Source organism: Drosophila busckii, chromosome 3R (assembly GCF_011750605.1).
Source record: "Drosophila busckii strain San Diego stock center, stock number 13000-0081.31 chromosome 3R, ASM1175060v1, whole genome shotgun sequence".
NCBI lineage: Eukaryota > Metazoa > Arthropoda > Insecta > Diptera > Drosophilidae > Drosophila > Drosophila busckii.
Genome location: NC_046607.1, coordinates 12998132 through 13018793, shown reverse-complemented (window position 1 = coordinate 13018793; position 20662 = coordinate 12998132). Strand labels below are relative to the sequence as shown.

At 42.0% G+C, this 20662-nt stretch overlaps 3 protein-coding genes across 3 annotated transcripts; 1 reads left to right on the top strand and 2 right to left on the bottom strand.

The window, feature by feature from the left end:
* Positions 1-4802: 4802 nt before the first annotated feature.
* On the bottom strand, positions 4803-6714 carry LOC108602235 (ADP-ribosylation factor-like protein 8). The gene is made up of 4 exons (XM_017990283.1): positions 6522-6714; positions 5772-5926; positions 5553-5714; positions 4803-5493 (listed from the first exon to the last, which is right to left on the bottom strand). Exons 1-4 carry the CDS (start codon positions 6642-6644, stop codon positions 5373-5375), a joined length of 561 nt encoding a protein of 186 aa, XP_017845772.1. The 5' UTR covers positions 6645-6714; the 3' UTR covers positions 4803-5372.
* Positions 6715-6978: 264 nt separating this feature from the next.
* On the top strand, positions 6979-8047 carry LOC108602498 (pre-mRNA-splicing factor ISY1 homolog). The gene is made up of 4 exons (XM_017990626.1): positions 6979-7056; positions 7119-7141; positions 7195-7355; positions 7409-8047. Exons 1-4 carry the CDS (start codon positions 7054-7056, stop codon positions 8041-8043), a joined length of 822 nt encoding a protein of 273 aa, XP_017846115.1. The 5' UTR covers positions 6979-7053; the 3' UTR covers positions 8044-8047.
* Positions 8048-8175: 128 nt separating this feature from the next.
* LOC108603331 (tyrosine-protein phosphatase vhp-1) lies at positions 8176-20431 on the bottom strand. Its single transcript, XM_017992055.1, has 4 exons — positions 20186-20431; positions 18745-18909; positions 16666-16890; positions 8176-9994 (listed from the first exon to the last, which is right to left on the bottom strand). The coding sequence occupies exons 1-4, from the start codon at positions 20277-20279 to the stop codon at positions 9102-9104; spliced, it is 1377 nt and encodes a 458-aa protein (XP_017847544.1). The 5' UTR covers positions 20280-20431; the 3' UTR covers positions 8176-9101.
* Positions 20432-20662: the final 231 nt, after the last annotated feature.

Sequence of the window (20662 nt, the reverse complement as noted above, 5' to 3'; positions counted from 1 at the left end):
TAATAAAATAATAAAAATAATATGCAACAAACATCTCCGGAAGCAATGGTCGGTTAAGTCGGCAAGGGGTTAGCTTACGGATCGAACTGATCAGCCGCACGAGATTATGAGTTTTATTGCCTTTCCAGCAGCAACAACAACTACAGGCTTAACCATAAAGCGTTGTGTGCCCTTATTGCTTGTGTAGTCGGCTCGACCACACAGACAGCATTGGGCTGTTGCTGTGGCATTGCATTCATCACCATGACAGCTACTCGTCCGGCTGGCTGGCTGGCGAATCTGCCTTGTAAATTGACAGCGCTGGCAATTCGCAATTGAATGCGAATACCACAAAATTGGATAATTTCCCAGTGACAATCGCGGGCAGAGCCAAATTGACTGCCAGCGCATTGATAAATGCGCCGAGGGCAAAGTTTCCCAGGAGCACGAGAGCACTTGAAGACAATGCGCTGAGCATTGTCAGGCAGGCAGGCAGGCGAGCGAGCGCGATATGCAAAATAAATTTCACTTCCGAATTCGAATTCGAATCCGTGCAGGCGTATTGAATCCTTTTTGCCTCAGACTCTGACTCTGACTCTGACTCTGTCGCTGGCTTGTTCATGCGCTTGTTTTACATATGTCCGCACCTTGGCAGGCCAGACAATGTTAGTCGCCCGCCCGCGCCTCTGGGGGAACGCAAGCGACCCTAAAAGCGGCCCTGGGGATGCTGCTGCCTCTGCCTATACTCGCCACAATGAACCCAATAAAATGCTCTAAAAAGGCAACAGCAGCGCAAGAGTCTTGGGCAGCATTGTCGTAAATCGCTGCAGCCTTTGGCTTTGGCTTCGAGAGAAATCCATTTGAATTGATTGCAGTTGCTGCTGCTGCTGCTGGGGACTGTGGACTGGGGACCACCAAAATGTTGCAATTAATTTTTGCACAATGCGCTTTGTGCCTATTTAGTTTTTGGTGGGGCGTCTTCAATAGCATTATGGCAGCACCGTTGTCGCTTTAACTTGGCTTAATTGCAAAGCGAGCCCCTAAATACGGTAGCACTCTGTGTAGTTCTAAGAGATTTGGCCTGGCCAACGGCTTCTTCGCTGCTGCTTGCTTGGCTGTGGTCGGTCGCTCGTATCAGCAGAGTTTGATTTGCATATATTTCGGTTTTAATTAGTTAACAAGCTGCTTTCGTTTTGTATTTTGTATTTGCGATTGCATGTTGAGGCACGACGCATATCGTAGATGCTACAGCAGCTACAGACACAGGTACCACATTTGTGTGTTGCATGCAGCATACACAGACACAGACACAGACACAGATACAGATACAGAGGACGGAGGCTGAGGCCAAGAACGTATAAAATCAAACACGATTTTTAGCAGTTTTCAATTCCCGGAAATCTTGTACGATATATGTACTAAGTATATAAATGTCTGTCTCTCTTTCTATCTCTCTCTCTCTCTCTCTCTGTCTGTTGCTGCAGCGATACCGATTCCAGTATCGTGCAAATGTTTCATTATTTAACAGATTTCAGTGGCTCAACCTCTGGCTATGGGCTGCGCTGCCCTTGGGGTCCAACTGGCCAATGGCCAGTTGGGGAATGCAACTGGAGTGTGAAATAAGGCGACAAGACTTGCGCGCGCAAAATGCCAGCGCAAAATTCCAAGATGTTGTCATCAATTAAGCGCAAGGTAAGATGCAACTTGCAGACTTCACACCTGAGCACTTTATTAGTGCAACAAGCTGCGCGTTGCTGCTCGTTGCTGTTCGTTGCTGCAGCTCTCGTTGGTGAATTATGTTTCACCTATGGCCTAGACACTCTGAGCAATAAAGCAAATGCTAAAAAGGCAAATGGCGCAGCCAATAAAATTCGATAAATCACATGGCTGCAAGGCAGACCCACAGGCGCGAACAGCTTGCAACTAAAGGTGGAAATCAGGCAACGAATTCTGCAGAAACAAAAAAAAAAAGCAGCAGCAAAAATAAATAAATAAAACACAGCAACCAAAAGAGACAAACTTATTTGCATTTCTACGTTGTTGTACACTGCTTGCTACTGACAGTCAACTTTAAGCTTAAATGCAAAGCAAACTACAACAGCAACAACAACAGCAATGTTGCAAGAACATGAAAATTGTTGCCCACGAGTCTGCCAAGTACGAGCAGCAGCAGCCACAGCAGCAGCCTCAGCGCCATAGCACTGGACAGGCTTTTGTTCATCTTGTTAAGGCTTGAACTTTATGCCTGGCTTATTATTTTAGCCTGCTCGCTTGCTTTTATTTTTGTTTTTTGCTTGCTTGCTTGCTAAGTAATTCCAGGAACTTTTCAGGTGGCACAGCATGTTGGGCAGACACACTTTTGGTGGGCTCTCAGTAGTGGCATTGTGGCCACAGTTTGCCTTCAATTATATTACATTTTGGCCAAATTGAGCCATAGCCCCCATAGACAAGCCAATGGCTGCGCCTTGCCAATCCGATTGGCTACTCTATACACTCTCGCTGCTATTTATGGCCAACACCCTGAGCAAAATATTACTTTTGACGGCTTCACTTCAAAGACAGCACGCTGGCGTTGGCGATGGCATTTGTCATTTGTGGCGCATACAAATTATGGCTCATTTGGTGTGTATGTGGCTGGCCTGCAAAATATTTAAGCACTCGCTTTATGCTCATGCTTAATGTCATTATACAAGCAGCACAAGTCGCTAAAAATTAGCAGAAATTACAGACTTAAGCAGAAATGCGTTTAATTTTTGCTCAACATGCAGACAGTTGACCAACTGCCAAATGTACAGGGCTGCAAGCATTCAAATAAGTACAGTGAAGGCTCGCAAATTAGAAAATGCTAGTTTTCACTTATCATTGAAGAGAAGTCCTAGCAGCGACTTCATAGAGCGCAGTTCTTTTTATTTGCTCTTCTACTTTTTTGCTCTTTTAGTTGCTTGATTTTGCGAATATCTCAAGAGCTTAAAAATGTATAACAACCTTTGCTGTTAGCCTAAAGTATTTCTAAGCAGTCTGTAATTAAGGAAGAGCATTTTTATTAACTTATATTGTGTATGCTCTATACTTTCTAAATCTATTTAAACTTCATGCTAAGCGTTCTATTCTCTTTGTTCGAAACGCAGCAAATTGCTTTTCAGCCTCTAGCTTTAGTTTGTGTGTTAGAGTGTTAGAAATATATGTATAACCGAAATAGGAAAATAATTATTATAATATAATATATATTTTTTTATTATTAGAAATTATAGTTTCATTCAGTTGTCATGCTTGCTGCATTAACATTTTGCTTCAATTACATTTGGCTATCAATTTGCGTTGAATTTCCATCAATTCATAATAAGCTTAAACTTTGCAGCCCTGGTTATTGTGCACTTTGGTGTTCTTATGCGTAATGCTAGTTGTTAGTTATTTTGTGGTTTTTGTTTTATCTTTTCTGTTTTTGTTGTTTTTTTTTTGGTTCGTGACGTGTTTATGTTTATGAAAATTAACGAGCTTGTCGCGAGTACAAGCTGGCGAACTTTTACACAAGTTATGGTCAGTTTTGGCTTGTGGCAGGCAGCGCCACGAGATTGAGAGAGATGCTTATCGGGCATAATGCTAATTTCCAGCATTTAAAAGTGTAATTAACTCTATTTGAATTATTAGGCAACGCGTTGTTTGGGCTAACAAGCCAAAAACAAAAGACTTAGGCAACGAACGTCAACGTTGACGCATAAGTGTGCAGCAGCAGCAGCAGTAGCAGCAAAAGGAAGCAGGAAACCAACAGCAGGCATGAGAATATTTACAGATGAGTCACAGACACATTTGTTAGCTCGTGCTAGCGTGTAAGTGCGCAAGAACTGGCGATGCACTGGCCCAAACACTTGACCACGTACGGGTTCCTGGAAGGCTCCCAAGCACTGCACACAGAATTTGTAATTAGCAGTGTCTGTCAAGGGCCGCCAGTTAGTTGTATTTATGCGTTCGAATTCGTCTGCATTTGTGGCATCGATCACTTGCCATGCCGTGCTCCAGGCAGCTGGGTGGCCCCACTGCTGGCCAGCGCCTCAAATGCGACTATAAATTATTTGAAAATATATGTTTGGAATATTTGATGCTCACTTGTGTTAGCCTAGGCTAACAATTATGCTGTCGATTGTGCGTAATTTATTGGTTTGACAGCTACCACATTACTCCGTGTCGAGGTGTTATGCGTTTATAATAAATCCAATGAGCGTAGGGACATGAAGTTATGGCAGCACTTGTAGTTTACATACACATACAATATTTTGTTGTATTTTATTAGAAACATTTTGTTTTGTAACAATCTCGATTAAGATTTCTGTATTGGTTTTCCATAAATGTTCTTAATAGTCTTTATTAATTGTATATCGCTTTGCTCACATGGAGATTTCCTTTCATTTAGTTATTGGTGTTATTGTAGTTTATAATATAGTTTCATTTATAATAAATCATATTTTTTGTTTTCAACTGGCTGTGTGAGGTGATGATACGTAAGCGTGCCGGCGCTTGCATTTTACTTGTTTTTTATATAAAGCAAAGGAGCAAACATTTACAAAATTGACAAGTGTAACTGAATTATTTGTTTACAGTCTGCAATTGTTTTATTTATTAGCTATGGCCTTTAAGCATTGGAAAAATGTTTATTCATTGTTCAGTTTAGCATAGAATTGGAAATATATATATATTTGTTTTTATTTAGTATGAAACGTCTTTTTGTAAAATTTTCGCTAAGCAAAAATGTAATTTATAAATAAATACAAATGTAAATCATATTTTATATTTGTAGTTTATAGCTCTATATAAAAATGATGATAAAAAATAATAATAGTTTATATAATCACACCAATAAACACTAAACATAATCCTAACTATTGGTATTACAAGCAACAAATTCAAAGACACACAAAAAACTCAACGACGGCTGCACGACCAAGTGACAAATTTCAAAAATAAGCATATGATGTGTTAGTTTGTATTGTGTTTGTAGTTGTGGGCGTAGTTTATAGCAACGTTACTTAAGACTTAAAATCCATTGGCATACATATTCAGTTATAGATTTTGCCTGCTTTTGCTTTTGTGAACAACAAATTCGAGACGTTTTGGTCCTAACGACAAGCACCCGTCCAATGCACAACTACACATTTTGGAAATTACAATTAGAATATACAAACGCACATGCAAATAATCATATACAGCCAATGCGTTTGGTTTTCATCTCACCTAAATAAACATTCGCATATAGTATGTATATCAATTAACAGCCTACTCCAAATTAATTTATGTACTGTAAATTACTTTAGTTGTTTAGTGTATGCGAGAGAGAGTGCCTAAGTTTGTGTGTGTATAAGTGTAAGTGTGTGTGTGTGAGTGTATAGTAAGCTAATAATCTAACGACTTTGGCTCTTCGAATGCTGAATTAACCATTGCAGCGTTATGTCGATGTTGTCCTTTTCTTTACATGAAATACTATAACAGCATATTTCCCGATCTTGTATGCTCGATAGATTCCTAAAAATATGTAATATTAATAGATGGATAAGCAAATGGCAGCTGTAGCAGTAACATACATGCGCTCAATCAGACCGGTTTCATCTAGAGCTCCTGGAAGATCACGTTTGTTGCCCAGGACGAGCACTGGAATGCCATTTAGCTGCGGCTTGTCCAACAGCGAGTGTAGCTCATTGCGCGACGCTTCTAACTTATCCAAATCAGCAGCATCCACCATATAGCTAAAAGTAAATCCAATTCAATTAATGTAACAGGAAATACTTCAGACAATTACTTACACAATGGCATTCACACCACGACAATAGCGCTCCCACATGGAACGGAATCGTGGCTGGCCGCCAATATCCCATACTTTAATGGTGACATTGCCTTTGGTTATCTTGCGCATATTGAAGCCCACTGTGGGTATCATGTCCTCCGCGAATTGGCCGGACTGCAATTGCAAAGAGTCAATAACAATGTAATTAGTTTAGCGTCCATGTCAGCGTACGCTGCAATTAGTTTAAAATTTTCTATTCTTACTGTTGCTGCTACTGCTGCTGGTGTTGATTAGCGCACACACATGATTCATAGCAACCACTCATACACTCATACATTAAATAGCTGACAAAGGCGTCCCGCATTTTATTTGTTTTAGACACTTATCAGTGGTTCTGCTTGGAACTGTGACTTGTGCGTTGATAGTAGTGGTCAACATTTATGCAAATAATCACAAGTTTATATTGATTGCAGCACAGCATAATAAAACTTGTTAACTTCAATTAATGTCGCGCTGTTAAAATTAGTTACAATAACACTGTTAACTGCATGACGTCGAAGCAGAGGCAAATCAATAGCAAGCGGAGTGACCGATTGGTCACCGCCGTTGAATGGCCCTTCCCGCTAGCCTTAACTTTTCGTTTACATTGTTATTTTTTCTTTTGGGTTTTCTTCTTTGTATTGTCATAGCCTGCGGTACACACACACAGCCCCTCAGCCCGCAATTGAGCAGCCGCCGCCCACACTCTCACTATTTGCAAAATACTCACTGCAATAACATTGACGAAAGTCGTTTTGCCTGAAAATTGCAGCCCGACCAACGTGAGTTCCATCTCCTCTTTCCAGAAGATGCTCTTGAACCAGTCCAGGATCCTATTTATTAGCGCCAACATATTTATTTTGTACAACTAAGTTTTTTCTTTGCAAATAATAAATGGCGTAGGTGTTTCTCTTCAATCTGTTTTAACATAAGTTGCTCAATAACAGCTAGAGTTAACAGCGTCCAGTCGTGTTGCCAACTATGCAAAATATATGCAGTGGCTCTAAAACTGCATTCAAATATCTCTTATAAAGTTACTTTTTTGATGACGTAAACAAAGTAAATAAATTTATTTATATACATTTGCAAGTCTAAGTTTATTCTATTAGTTTTTTTGAATACACGCAACTAATTTTTAAATCTATCTGCCATATTTAATGTAGTTGGTAATCTTTGCTTTGAACATACAATTTATCGACCAACCACCACGCAACATACGACCCAGCTGTTCACCACTAACAGGAAAATAAACAAACATCAAAATGGTAAGTAAACGTTTTGCATGTGAATTTTGAATAATAAATTTAAATATCATGTCTAATTACAGGCGAGAAATGCAGAGAAAGCAATGTAAGTAAGATAGTTATATGAAACAACTGTGAATTAATGTGCTTGTTATATAGGACAACGTTAGCGCGTTGGCGCGCCGCAAAAGAAGATGAATCTGGGGAAAAGGAACGCCGGCCATACTTGGCTTCGGAATGCTCTGATCTGCCCAAGTGTGAGAAGTTTCGACTGGAAATAATACGCGAAATATCCAAAAAAGTAGCACAAATACAGAACGGTAAAGTAGTCAAGACTTATTCATGTCAACATTCATAACCTGTATGATTACAGCTGGTTTGGGAGAGTTTCGAATACGTGATCTTAACGATGAGATCAACAAGCTGCTGCGTGAGAAGCGGCACTGGGAGAATCAGATATCCTCCTTAGGCGGTCCACATTATCGACGCTATGGTCCGAAAATGTTTGATGCTGAGGGACGCGAAGTGCCTGGCAATCGAGGTTACAAATATTTTGGAGCTGCCAAAGATTTACCAGGCGTGCGCGAGCTCTTTGAACAGGATCCACCTCCGCCACCGCGAAAAACGCGTGCCGAATTAATGAAAGACATTGATGCCGAATATTATGGCTATCGTGATGATGAAGATGGCGTGTTAATACCACTGGAGGAGAAGATTGAGCGCGTAGCTATGCAGAAGGCGGTGCAGGAGTGGCGCGAGAAAATGGCACGCGACGGTCGCATTATTGATGACGAAGAGGAAGACGAAGAGATCTATCCCTTGTCTGGACCTGCGCGCGAAGCTGCCGAGGATGCTAAACAACGAGCAACTGAGAACGATCCACATGGTCTGCTGGCGCCACGTTTTACTGCCCATGTGCCCGTGCCTACGCAACAAGATGTGCAAGAGGCGCTGCTGCGTAAGCGTAAGGAGGAACTGTTACAGAAATATGTAGGAACAGCCAATTGAATAAAAACATTTTGTACAAATTAAAAATGTCTCTGGCGTACAGTTTTAGGGCCATTGGGTTCAAGAGGTCAGTGTTGACAAACGAACGAGATTTGTTGGCGCGCAGATTCAAATGAAAAGTACATTTTACGTTTTGGTTACTATTATTGTTTTCTCTTTACTTAACGCACGTGTTACACTTTTTGGGTGTTGAGCCTTAAACTTACAAGACTTAAAAGCTAACGAACATATGAATTTCGGTTTGCATACAACTCTCAAAACATTCGTTTATAAATAGCTAAAACTAAAAAAACACAAACACAAAATCAAACAATGCTGCTTGGGCTCACTTTAAAGAAATGAAAATATACAATAAATGTGTATAGTGCACTGTGTGTGTGTCTAGTGTTGATGGCGGGGGCAGGCAGAGGGGGGAGGAGTACAGTAACATAAAACTTACAACAGTTTTGTTAAAAGTATTTTCTGTTTTTAGGATGCTAATGCAGTGTATGTGTGTGTGTGAGTGTGTGGCAAGGTAGCAAAACTATTTGAAATTTCATAGTAATTGTAATATACGATTATTATATTTGCTTGCTTACGATATATAGTTAAGATTGGCTTACAACTTAAATTATGCTAAATAAAACATTACGAGGTTTTCAAACAACTTTAGATCTGTTGCAATATTTCTTAAACGCATACTTTTGGATTATAGTTTGATTTTTTTGTTGTTTTGTTTTGCATTTTTCAATTACTTGGTGTCTAAACTACATACAAAAAGTTATAATATTTTTATTACACATGGGCAATATTAAAATATTCATTCATTTCTGTTAGCCCGCTAGTTGGTTTTTCTGAGTTGTTGTGAAAACATCTTTTAGGTACAAAATATACACACGCTCTATGATCTCGTTGAATTGGATAGTGACTGTTTTTCTCTCTCTCTCTCTTTCTTCTCTCTTCTCTATGCTCTTAATCCTTTTGTTTATATGCGTTAAATACAATTGTTGCATTAATTATACATATGTACACATAAGAGTTTAAGTTTATTCACAGCTGTAGGTGGCAAAGCTTTCCATTCAATCACTCGAGCTGGCCGCCACCAAATTGTTATTGTTGCTGCTGCTCTCGAGCGTGGGCGTCGCAGGCGCTGCCTCGCAGCTGGGCGTGGCTGGCGCTTCCCGCTGCAGCGGACTGCGCAAACTGGCATTGTGTATGGATATGCAGGATATGGATTTTGGTATGTTTGTATAGCTCGACTCCAGGTTGAGCCTCAGCTTGGCGGGTGAGTTACGCTTGAAGCCACCCAGCGGCCTCGTTGGCGACAGCAATGTGGGCGAGACCGGCGCAGGTGCGGACGCCTCACTGCTGAGCATGTAGCTGCAGCTGGAGCTGGCAGAGCAGAGACCAATGCCGCTGCTGCTGTTGGAGCAGGGTGAGTCCAGTTCGGAGACTGTTGCCGCTGCCGAGGTGCAAGGCGTCTCGTCTGGCGTTATGGGCGGCGAGGTGAGCCGCGAGGAGCAATTGCTGCCGGCGAAGCTGCTGGCACCGCTGTCCACATCATCATAATCATAGACATCCTCGTCCATAGCCTCACTATCTGACTTGGATTTGCGTGTGTGTCGTTGCTGCTGCTGTTGCTGCTGCAGCTGCTGTTCTGCGGCCTGCTCCTGTTCGGGCTGCTCCACAAGTTGACTAGAGGTTGTGGTGTGTGGCTGACTGGGCGTGATGGGCGACACTGGCAGCGGCGCCAGCACGCCGCTCTTGCGCAGACTCTGCTCCAGCTCGAGCAGCTGCCCCATGAAGTTCAGATTGGGCGAAATGATTGGCCGTGCCACTTTCACCAGCTTGTAGGCCTCCAGCAGCGACAGCGACTTGTAGCGCATCACATACGCAATGGCGATGGTGGCGCTGCGCGAGATGCCCGCATGACAGTGCAACAAGACGCGGGAACCAGTTTTACGTGCATCCTCTGCAAGAAAAAAAAGAGAAACAAAAGAGATAAATTAATGTTTAGTTTTTAAATTGCTCTTTCATTGTTATCAGTTTGCAACTGTGGCTGCTGTAGCCAATCAAATTTGCCTTAATAAATGCCAATTGGACATGCTGAGCGTACAACAAACAACAAAAAAAGCATAAAACGTGCAGACTACGAAGTCAACGGAAAAAAGTATCAAATTCAAATTCAACTGCAGTTCAGCAAAAGCAGAAGAAGAAAAATGTATCGACAACGCAAAATGATTGCGACGACTCCCCTTGCTCTGCCCGCTTAGCAACCCACGCTCTTTACAGCTACTTGCTCGCTCTCTCTCTTCATTGAACTGAGAGCGAATTTTGTATAGCTGCGAGCTTTCAGTTGCTGATATTGACGCTCTCAGTTGTTTGGCTGTCGATAATGTTGTAATTGTATTGGTGTGTTGCGCGCATGAGAGCGCGAGAGAGTGTGAGGCGATGAGTCATGCAGTTGCTTTATTGACAAACATACAGCGCACAGCAGTTGAGAATATTTATACACACGCACGCACACACACAGACACACACACACTTACACGCGCTTATTAACTCATAATTTACGCTGTTATTTTCGGGCCAGATAAGCCTTAAAGCCCAATGAGCATACGTAGTATTTTTTCAGCACTTTCTCACCCTTTCTTGCGCATTTGAGCCTCACAACGGCTATCTAATCATGTTGTTGCTGCTGGGGGACAGACATAAGCGGCGTCAAGGGTATGGAAGTGCACACAGCCTTGCAGTTGCTAATCAATGATTACTCATGCGAAATCAAACAAGGCAGCACTTGTCTGATTTCCAAACAGCTGATAAACAACACACACGCGCTCAGAGCGAATCTAACTGTAAGCCAGTTGCTATCAATCAGTTCTTGCTAAGCTGTAAACCGTTAGTCATCATCATGATGTGACTGACTGACTGACTGGCGCCTATTCCCCCCACTCGTTCGCACACTTACAACTTGGTAGTAGTTACCGTTACCTTCTACTCAATTTACATTGCACGCGGCCCACAAGGCATACATGTTGTACTATTATCAATTGATAAGCGCGAGCGTAAATGAAGTCAAAGTACAGTGTGCATGCCTTAAAGTAAACAAGTACAGGCTGCATTGGCTACACGCGCTGCTATTTATTGAGCTTAGACTGTAGTAAGAGCTGCCTGGCTAGTCATAGTTGGTCAAGTGGCTTGCGCACTAGTTTTATCTCAAATACGCACACACATTACATTATTTTATCAATGAATTCAGCTGATAAGCATGCGCTATAGTATTGTAAGTACGTTCATAAATTACAAACACTCGAAATTTCTTTCAGTTTCAACGAGTAGAAATTGATTTAGTTATCGCAATGATAACTACAAATAAAATTAGCAAATAGCAATGATAAAGCACAAACGGAAAATTCGCTTATTAATAAAAAAAAATATTAATAATCAACACGCGTACGTCAGCTGCTTATAAAAAAAAAAGCAACAAAAGGACGTAGGCGTTTATTCTAGGCTGTGTTAAAAATAAATACACATGCCAACATATGCATATATGTGTGTGTGTGTGTGTCGTCAGCAGACAACTGGTCACCGCGCAGAGCACTCATAAATCCTCTTAGTTAATGACCCCGTCGCTCAGACAGTTAAAATCAGCGCATAAAACGGCGCTATAAACACGCCAAAGAGCCACAAGTGACTCATAAAGGCCGCGGCATGTAGGCAAATGCGCCACTGTAGCTACAGTGGGCCAGCAGTCTTGACTTTAAACCAAAGCTGCAATTTACTTTGCAAGCCAATTCCTGTTCCTGATATGAAGCAAATGCGTAAATCACAGCTAGGCACAGTCGACAATGTTAGACCAGCGAGTCCAAAAAAGTACCAGAAATAAATTATTGATTTCCTTTAAAGTCGAATGTGTCATGCGCAGAGAATGTTCTAAGCGGAAACTAAACAAACAATTGCCTAAATATAATATTAACGTCATGCAGCTTTGCTCGTTTACAAAGAAAACTTTGACTCAAATGCTCAAAAGCTTCAAACTTTTGTTACCAAGAATTCCAAGCTGAGTCTTGAGTTGCAATATGGAATGAAAGCTGCAACACGTTATTGCCACAAGAGCGCACCTCGGCGCTATCAATCAAGTCGTGTGCATTCAGTTGGTTTTAGCTCTGGACTGATAATGCCGCCCAACTGATTAGGTTGGCAATATTCATATGCAATATGTTCGGTATGCATGCGGCCACCGGTTGGGGGATTAGTAATCATCAATTACTACGGTGCGACATTTATGACTAAACATGCAGCGCATAGTCCAGCGATGAGCTGTCCACACTACGGTGCGGATCGTGTCTATTCAAGCGCCATTTCATATATAGGGCTAGCTGCCTGGAAGCGACGTCGCCGGCTGTCGTCGTGACTCCCATTTCGGGCTAATGTCTAACTATGCGTAATGCCAACTTTGGGTAGCACGCCCGCCAGCCAATCCGCCCGCCCGCCCGCCCGTAAATATGCCGATGATTAAGTGCAGCAGCTGCGTAATAGCTTCTCTTTTGTGCGTCATGGCTGCACACAGAACTGGGCCAAGTGGCAGACGACGCCAGACATTGAGAAGACCTGGGATGCCTATCATGCTGCGCACTGTCTGCTCAATTCACTTTTCACTTTTGCTGCTGCTGCTGCTGCTGCTGATGATGATTAAGCCACAGCACAAGGGTCACAGCTTGCAACAGCTTCTGTGACTCATGGCCCGAAATGTAGCAGGGGCAGCAGAAATAAAACAACCACTAGTCGGCAACATGATATCGGCAACAAGTAGTTTGTGTTTGTTTGTTGGAAAATACAATACAAATATATTTAATTACTTTCGGCTGGAGTTTATCATAAAATGAAACGAGGAACGTGCAACGCTCGCTCGCTTACTCAGAACCCGTCGTGGCAGCCGTGGCAGGTGCTGTCACAGGATGCCTAATGACTGGACTGGCGATCGTTACGATCGTGAATCATTCCAAGCCGGCCAGCTGCTGCTGCTGGAGACGCCTGTGCAAAGCTCTTGACCTTCAACTTGGTATGACGAGTCATACGGAAACAAAGCGACTGCTCCAAGTCCAACATTGAGTCGCCTTCAACCCAACAACAACAACAAAGAGAGGCTTGTGCTTGACCGGCTTGAGTTGTATCTCCCTCTCTCTCTCTCTTGTGATTCATGCAACGCGCTAAAGTTTGCATAAACACAAATATTTTGCTGTTGAGAAATTGTGCGGGCGTTTGAAATTCAAAGGCGTGTATATTCCTTGTAAATAATACAAAGTATGAATGTACATTACACACACACACAGGCACATTTGTTTATATATGTGTGATTAAGTGTTTTATAATTTTTTTTTTGCTTGTGCGCCTCGGCATGAGAATGCGCCCGGCACAAAATTTTCAAAAAATCAAAAACAACAACGAACAAATTCCTTTGCAAAAGATTCGTTGGTTGTTGTTGTGGTTGTTGCCATTTTTGCATTTTATAAATAGCTTGCTGACGAATATTGAAATTATGTACACACGGGGCCAACACAAAATGTCGCCGTCGAGGCCGTCGCAACGTCTCGCAAGTTTAGTCATAGTCAATAGTAAGGCAGCAAGTCGTCAGGATTATTTCTCGAACAGTTTTCCCTGCTTGCCGCAGTTTGAACGCGCCTTGGGTGCAAGTAAACTTGACTCGTCTCGTTATCTAATCAATGCTTAGGCGCTGATAAAAGTAAAATGTAGCAATTCGCTTGCCACACAGCACACACACAACAGACACACACACATACGCATATTATCAAATGAGAGATACAGTTTAGGAGCTAGCTAGGGGCTCCGCTTCGCTTCGCTGCTTGCTGTTTGACTCAACTGTTTTACTGTTTACTGCTAGTCTATCTGGGGGCTAGAGAGGCCTCTATTTGTGACCAGATAGTATGTTGATAAGTTCAGCATATATGTACATATAGTATTTGTACATAGCCTAGGTACAGTTTAAATAGACAACTTGGCGTTTTGATAGAGAGCTTTAGCTTTGATTGCCGCCACTCAACTCAACCTATTTTATGCTTTCATTATGTTTGACAAGAGCGAAAGAGACAGCGCAACGACAGTTTCAATTCCAATTCATTCGGAACTTGCCTAATGAGCTAAGCTTTCAAAACTGCGCTTAGCGGTGCTTGCTCCCAGCAACAAACACACACACACGCACGCACACACAAAGTGCTGTTATGATGAATGGAAATGAAAACGCAAAGGCAACACAATGGGAAATCATAAGTAGTACAGACGTACATAAAACGAAATACGGACAATCATAAAAGTAATAACAATAAGCATAAGGTGACGACGGCAGCAACAGCAACAAAAATAAACGAATGCGCAAAAGCCAGCGGACACAGACAGCAAACATCAGCAGCGTGAGTGAGAGAGAGCGGTAGAAAGAGAGCGAGGTGGAAGGTGGAGGTGTAAGCAAGCAGAGAGCGGGCAACAGCGGGCGGGCAAAATCATGACTCATAGCTCACTCGCTCACAATTATTTATTTATTTTTTTTTTCTTTGCTGTGTGTTGTTCACTCTGCCTTCGCTGCTTCTTTTATATTCGTGTCTGAGTACTAATAGGTTTTGGCAGCAAACGCAAGCGGGTGAAGAGAGTGGGAGAGAGCGCTGCTGGGCACGCAAGAGAGCGCTGCCCAAACTTGGTGTGTGAGGAAAATAGCATGGAAGGCTTGATTGGTGGGCGGGTGGTAGTAAATGCCGCTAACTAAATAAGTTGCCAACAGCTGTTGCTGCTGCCCACGCACCTGTCTGTTGCAACGTCATGCTGCTGTCGAGGTCGACGCACAAGGATAACAACAACAACAACAATAGCAGCAGCAGCAGCAATTGCTAGACAGCTGGTGACGCTGGCGATGACTCATTAACAGGAACTACACGATGGCCAAATAATTCGCTCGCTTCGTTGCTCGTCGTTGTCCTGAACGACGTGCGCTCTTATAAATAGAACATATGCTAAACAAAATCGACTGCGACAGCTCAGCAGCTGTTGGTGGCGGCGGCGGCGTCGGCGGCGGGGGTGTGGGAAGTGCCGTTGGCGCAATAAATAGCAACAATAAGATGAAAAAGAAAAAAAAATCGATGCGGCTGGCTGAATGCTACAAGGAGTGCGCGCCTCGCTCTTCTCGTTCTTTCTCGCTGTGTGTGTTTGCTGTTCCACATTGCATTGTGTGCGATGAGTCATGCCAGCAACAGTGGCGGCAAAAAAAGTATTACAAGCAGCAACAACAGACGCAGCCGCAGCAACAACAATGCGTTGCGTACGTGACGCAAGCAAAGGGGATAAGGAAGTGGAAACCGGAACCGGCGTAAGCACCAAGGACAACCCTTATCAGAAAGGACGCTTGCGGTTATGTGCGCCAAGCTAATTTGCATAAAATATCAATTCACAGCTTTTGCCTGCGTGTGTTTGTGTGTGTGACTAAAAGTAGAACTCCAAGTTGGACATTAGCGTACGCGCTTGACTATTATGCAAAGCAAAAGTATAAAAATAAGAATGAAAAACAAAAGGCAAAACACAGGAGCAGAGCTCCAAGCGAAGCCAACGACAACGACACCGTTGCTGCCGCCATGCTGTCTGCCAACGCCAACACGCAACAGCAACAACAACAGCAGCAGCAGCAGTAACAATGACGTCGACTTTGCTGTGAAAAGCGTGGGAGGCCCAAAGGAAGCTAAACAAAAAATATAAAAAGGAAATTAAGGCGCGCACTATGGGCGTTTGCGCTTAAATCGCTTACTCTTTTTGCTTGTTTGACAATTAATACAAACTTAAGCATTTAATTTCTTTTTAAACGCTGGCAACTTAATCTGTCTAAAATCTGCACGCTCTAGTTTATTTTAAATACAAATCAGCCTGCACTATTTATAATCAACTCAAATCGACTTGACAATCATAATAAATGCTAAGCTCATGGCACACGTGCCGCGACAGCGTTAACTACATATAAAGCAACTAGTACAACAACAAAATACTAAAATAAAAAAAAAAATTAAAATGAAATGAAATATGTACAAAATCGTAGAACAACTTTTGCCGCAAGCGAGCAAAATGGAAAATGGAAAAATGCGATTGACGTCAGCAAAATATTCCATGGCTAAAGCTAAAGCTGCTGCTGCTCCCTCTCTCTCTATAATAGACATACATATGTTTGTATGTAGACACGTATTACACTTAAAATTAACTAAATATACTCGTGCGAGCTGCTTTGCATATGCCTTGAAAATTAAAAAAAAATAAGAAATTTTTTTTGCTTGTGGCAGCAAAAACACAAAAAATCTTTGAAAGAAAGCAAACAAAGACAATGAGTGCTACCCCCCCACCCAGCCAGTCTATAAGCCACAACCCCTTGGGCTATAAGCTGGGCTGCCCTTTTGACTGGGCAGGCATCGAATAACAAGTCACGTTTTTAAGGCTATGACTAAGCGAGCAGCATAATATTGACGGATCATAGTTACAGTAGAGTCTAGCAAATTAAACATAATAACAGTTAAATGTTGGCATATAGTAAAGTCTTGTGGCTGCTCAATTAACGAGCGTTGACTGTAGCTAGCGCTTGTTTTGATTTATGCGACTTACCTATAAAATCGAATGCTTCCTGAAAATATTGTTTAATATTTTGATGTGGCGTATCACTGGCAGGTATTTGCATATACTTGAGACCCTGTAAATGGCTCTCGCTGGGACTTTGGCAGGTAACGTTTAGCACACAGTTGGCGCCCACGCTGCTGGGATCATTGGCGTCGCGGCCATTGCCCAGCAATAGATGTGGGAATACTGGCGAGGCAGGATGTGTTTCAATATCTGTAATTCGAAATAGAAATGTATAACAAGTTATTGGTTGAAATGCATTTGCAGCATACACAGTTCCATTAAAGAAATGATTTTAGTTTAGAGTATTTGAGGGATAGAACTTCTTATAAATGTGGCTCGCTGCGATGTCATGCCACAAATGATCATCAAGCAACATCATCAAAAGTAGACGCTCCATCTCACTCTGTCTCTCTCTCTCTCTCTCTCTCTCTCTCACAGTCTATAGCTATTGTATGCATTGTATATACAATTGTTTGTGTGTTTACAGCGAGCGTCTAAATTTTCTACAACAAATTGTTGTTTATTTTGTTGCTGCGCCTTCGATTTTGTTGTTGTTGCTGTTGTTGCATGACTCATGCACACAGAGCAGAGCAGAGCCAAAGCACAGCACACAGTTTAGTTTTATTGGCAGTTGCGCCTGTGGGCGGGCTGCGGGCTAAGGGTGTAAGCAGTAGTAGTAGTAGTGCCAGGCCAGGCCAAGTGGGTGGGGTTAGACGATACGTCAGCCCGCGGGGCTGAAGGGGGTGGCTGGCTGGGCTGCTAGCTTTGCCATCTCAACAACATTTTGCGTCGTTTGTCGAGTTCGTAGCACTTTCAATGAGGCGCACAAGCGTATTTATTTATCTATGTATATATGTATATATCTAGCTGTATCTTATATATATATATATATGTATATGCAGGGCTGCCTTTTGCATTATGCGGCTGAGTGACTGCGACTGCGACTGTTTCCAATGCGATCGATTATTTCAGTTTTGTTCGCGTGTTAATTGATAGCCAAGGCAACACACACTCAACTGGCCAACAAGCAATGTTTTGGGCCCAGTGTGTAAATATACATGTATGTGGGTCACACTGTGGTGACATGAAAATCAATTGCATTAGTCATGGGCATTTGTGGGGTAAGACCCACACACACGCATAGAGACAATAATAAAAAAGTAATTATCATCTACTGATAATGAACAGTTAGCATTTCATGCATTAAGCATGAAAATCAAGCAATTAAGTCAGACAAACAATATGCTCAAATATTTGCACAATTGTGACTCATTGAGTGTGAACGTAAACAGGAATACAAAACAATATTTAAAAACAATCACAGCATCAATAAGTGACAAATGCGTAAGAGCAACGTGTCAAGAACATATAGACAGCATATAGGAAAAATCTTGGCGTATACTCAGCCGTCATAAAAGCTGTGCAGGGGCATTGAAATCTATTTGCAATCACATGCCTGCCAAATGACTGCAGCTCATCTCAGTCTCAGCTCAATCGCAGTCGTCGTTAAACTCATGACTAAGCTCGGCGAGAAAGCCCAGAATATTGCTAAAGGGGCAATGAGTAATTGTTGACAATGGCTGCCAAAAAGTTTGACATTGAAAATATTATTGTTGTTTTACAATTACATATTATGTATTGTTGCTTGTATACATTCATTTCATAACGTGCTAATAAATAAAACAATGCGAATATAAGAGCAGTATGTACGTCCGTCTGTACATTGTAGTTATTTATCTGACAGCACGTGCTTAAACAATAACAACATTGCTTGTTTAAATTGTTAAGCAACGCTTTAAGCAATGTCAAGCGACTGAAACGCGTGAGAGAACAAAATAGAAAGCTACTTGGCTCTAGCTCTAGCTCTGTTGTCTGATCTGCTAAGAGCTCCAGCTCTAAGCTTTGTAGGAAATGAAATGCAATGAAAAGCACAAACTATGAACATGCAAGCATGCAGTTAACTGATTTGACAGCTAGATAGTTGCCAATAGGGAAATGAAGTTAGCTACTGCACTAATTCCATGCCCCCTTACCCATTAACTTAACTTCTACTCCAACACTTACCGTATACCGCCGGACTGGAGCAGCTGCGCATGAGCGGCGGCGTTCGGCCACCGCCAGTGTTGCCAGCGTTCATCATCGCTGCTTGTGACGTCGGCTGCTGTTGCTCATCACATGCCAGATTTTCCCTGGACCGTTTATTGTTATTGGGATAGTCCTTATGGTTAGCTGCACACACAAACAAAATAAACAATTACTAAATTGCATACAACATCATTGTATTGTTTAAACATATGAATGACGTCAGCTCGCCAAAATCGAAACCTCAAAAAAAAAAAAAACTTGTCGCGCATTCAAAAAAACAACAAACCGCAAAAATTTTTGCTGTTTGACAAACTGACGTAAGATATTTATTTCGGCACGCAGCTTGATTAGCGCTCAAGTCAAAGGCAATGAAGCGAAGCTTAACACACACACACACACACACACAGACACATACAGATACAGAGCTTTGCTCAAAGGGCATACACTTGCTTATCAGTGGAAGCTCTATTAGTGCAAGTTGTTAATTATGTGAAGCAACAGCCACAAAAGAACGTTCAACATGTTGTATAAAGCATAAAATTGCGCTTATCAGTTGTTGAAAGGCGACCTCAAAGCCTCAAAAGCCAAAAATCAACAACATTATAAAATAAAAAAAAAGTAAAATAACTTTACTCGCTATGCTCGCAGGCAGGAAATGTAAAGCTTGTTGCTGTTGCTTTTCTTATTGTTGGTAGTTAGTTGTTGCTGGCCAACAAGAAAACAAGTCAAATCGCATGCCAATGCACTGCACACCAACACACACACACACACACGTATGCATACGTGTGTGTGTACTCTACAACTTTGCCAAGTTTTTTTTTTAAGTTGTTGCTGCTTGTTGTTGTGCCGATGAATTCGTACTCGAAAGGTCGTTTCAAAGCGGGTTTCGTTGCCAGTGTTGCCAGCCCGCTGCAGAAACCTGCTTGCTTTACATTTTTGTTTTTGTTGTTTTTTTTTTTGTATATTTTCTCAACCACAGCCACAACCAGAGCCCAGAGGTAAACGAAAAAAAAAGCTTCTCTTTAGTTGCTTTTATTTCTGAAAGACACGCGAATGTGAGTCACGTATGTATGAAGTAAGTAGAAACTGACTCCAAGTCTGACTGACTCGGCTGGTTTGTTTGCTTGCCAGGTAGGCAAGACGTAAGGGGGTGCAGCAAGGTAGGCAGCATGGCTGTTGCTGCTGCTTACGTATATGTATATGCATGTATGTTTGTTTGACTGTGTGTGTGTGTGCACCCCCTCACACACACCGATGAAAGGGGATGCGCTTCAGCGCGCAAAATTTATAAAGTAAACAGCAGGCATTCCAAGCGGGAAAAAGCGCTTGCTAATAATCTCATACTCTCACACGCACACACACATACACACTATAATTTTATTCTTACTCTAGATTTGAATTTAATTTTGAGCACACTTACCACCAATGCGAGCGCTGTTGTTATTATTGTTGTTATTTTGAATTGGCATAAATAACAGCAGGCACGGCGCTTCTCGTTTTATCCGCATTTTCATTTCACTTTTATGACTCACGCTGTTGCTGTCTCCGTCGCACTCACAGCAATTGCGTGTTGTTGACGTTGCCGTACTGTGTTTGTAGTTGTAGTTGTAGCACACACACGCACACACTCACTCTCAAACACTTGACTGACTGACTGACTGGCAGGCGCACACACGAGTGAATTGTTTTAAATTTAATATATTTATGCCTTTTTTGTATTATTTTTTGTTATTTGGTATAATCACTTTAGTTTAGGCTGCTCCAGGGGGTGTGGATTGGCTAATCGAGCTCAAGCGTATTATTGGTTTATTAGATAATCCCAGTGTGTAACACTTGTTGAGCACTTCCCGTTGCATGTAATATGTGTGTTATTGTTGCCTAGGTGTAAATGTTTTTT

What these genes read in the sequence shown, in the direction of transcription:
- LOC108602235 (XM_017990283.1), bottom strand. Translation starts at nt 6,644, where the DNA reads ATGTTGGCGCTAATAAATAGGATCCTGGACTGGTTCAAGAGCATCTTC. An exon ending in CTTTCGTCAATGTTATTGCA is followed by an intron (nt 5,927 to 6,521) that starts GTGAGTATTTTG and finishes TTGCAATTGCAG; the next exon opens with TCCGGCCAATTCGCGGAGGA. An exon ending in CGTGGTGTGAATGCCATTGT is followed by an intron (nt 5,715 to 5,771) that starts GTAAGTAATTGT and finishes ATTTACTTTTAG; the next exon opens with CTATATGGTGGATGCTGCTG.
- LOC108602498 (XM_017990626.1), top strand. An exon ending in AGAAATGCAGAGAAAGCAAT is followed by an intron (nt 7,142 to 7,194) that starts GTAAGTAAGATA and finishes CTTGTTATATAG; the next exon opens with GACAACGTTAGCGCGTTGGC. An exon ending in AGTAGCACAAATACAGAACG is followed by an intron (nt 7,356 to 7,408) that starts GTAAAGTAGTCA and finishes GTATGATTACAG; the next exon opens with CTGGTTTGGGAGAGTTTCGA.
- LOC108603331 (XM_017992055.1), bottom strand. Translation starts at nt 20,279, where the DNA reads ATGAAAATGCGGATAAAACGAGAAGCGCCGTGCCTGCTGTTATTTATG. An exon ending in CAACAGCGCTCGCATTGGTG is followed by an intron (nt 18,910 to 20,185) that starts GTAAGTGTGCTC and finishes TTGTGTGTGCAG; the next exon opens with CTAACCATAAGGACTATCCC. An exon ending in CTCCAGTCCGGCGGTATACG is followed by an intron (nt 16,891 to 18,744) that starts GTAAGTGTTGGA and finishes TTCGAATTACAG; the next exon opens with ATATTGAAACACATCCTGCC.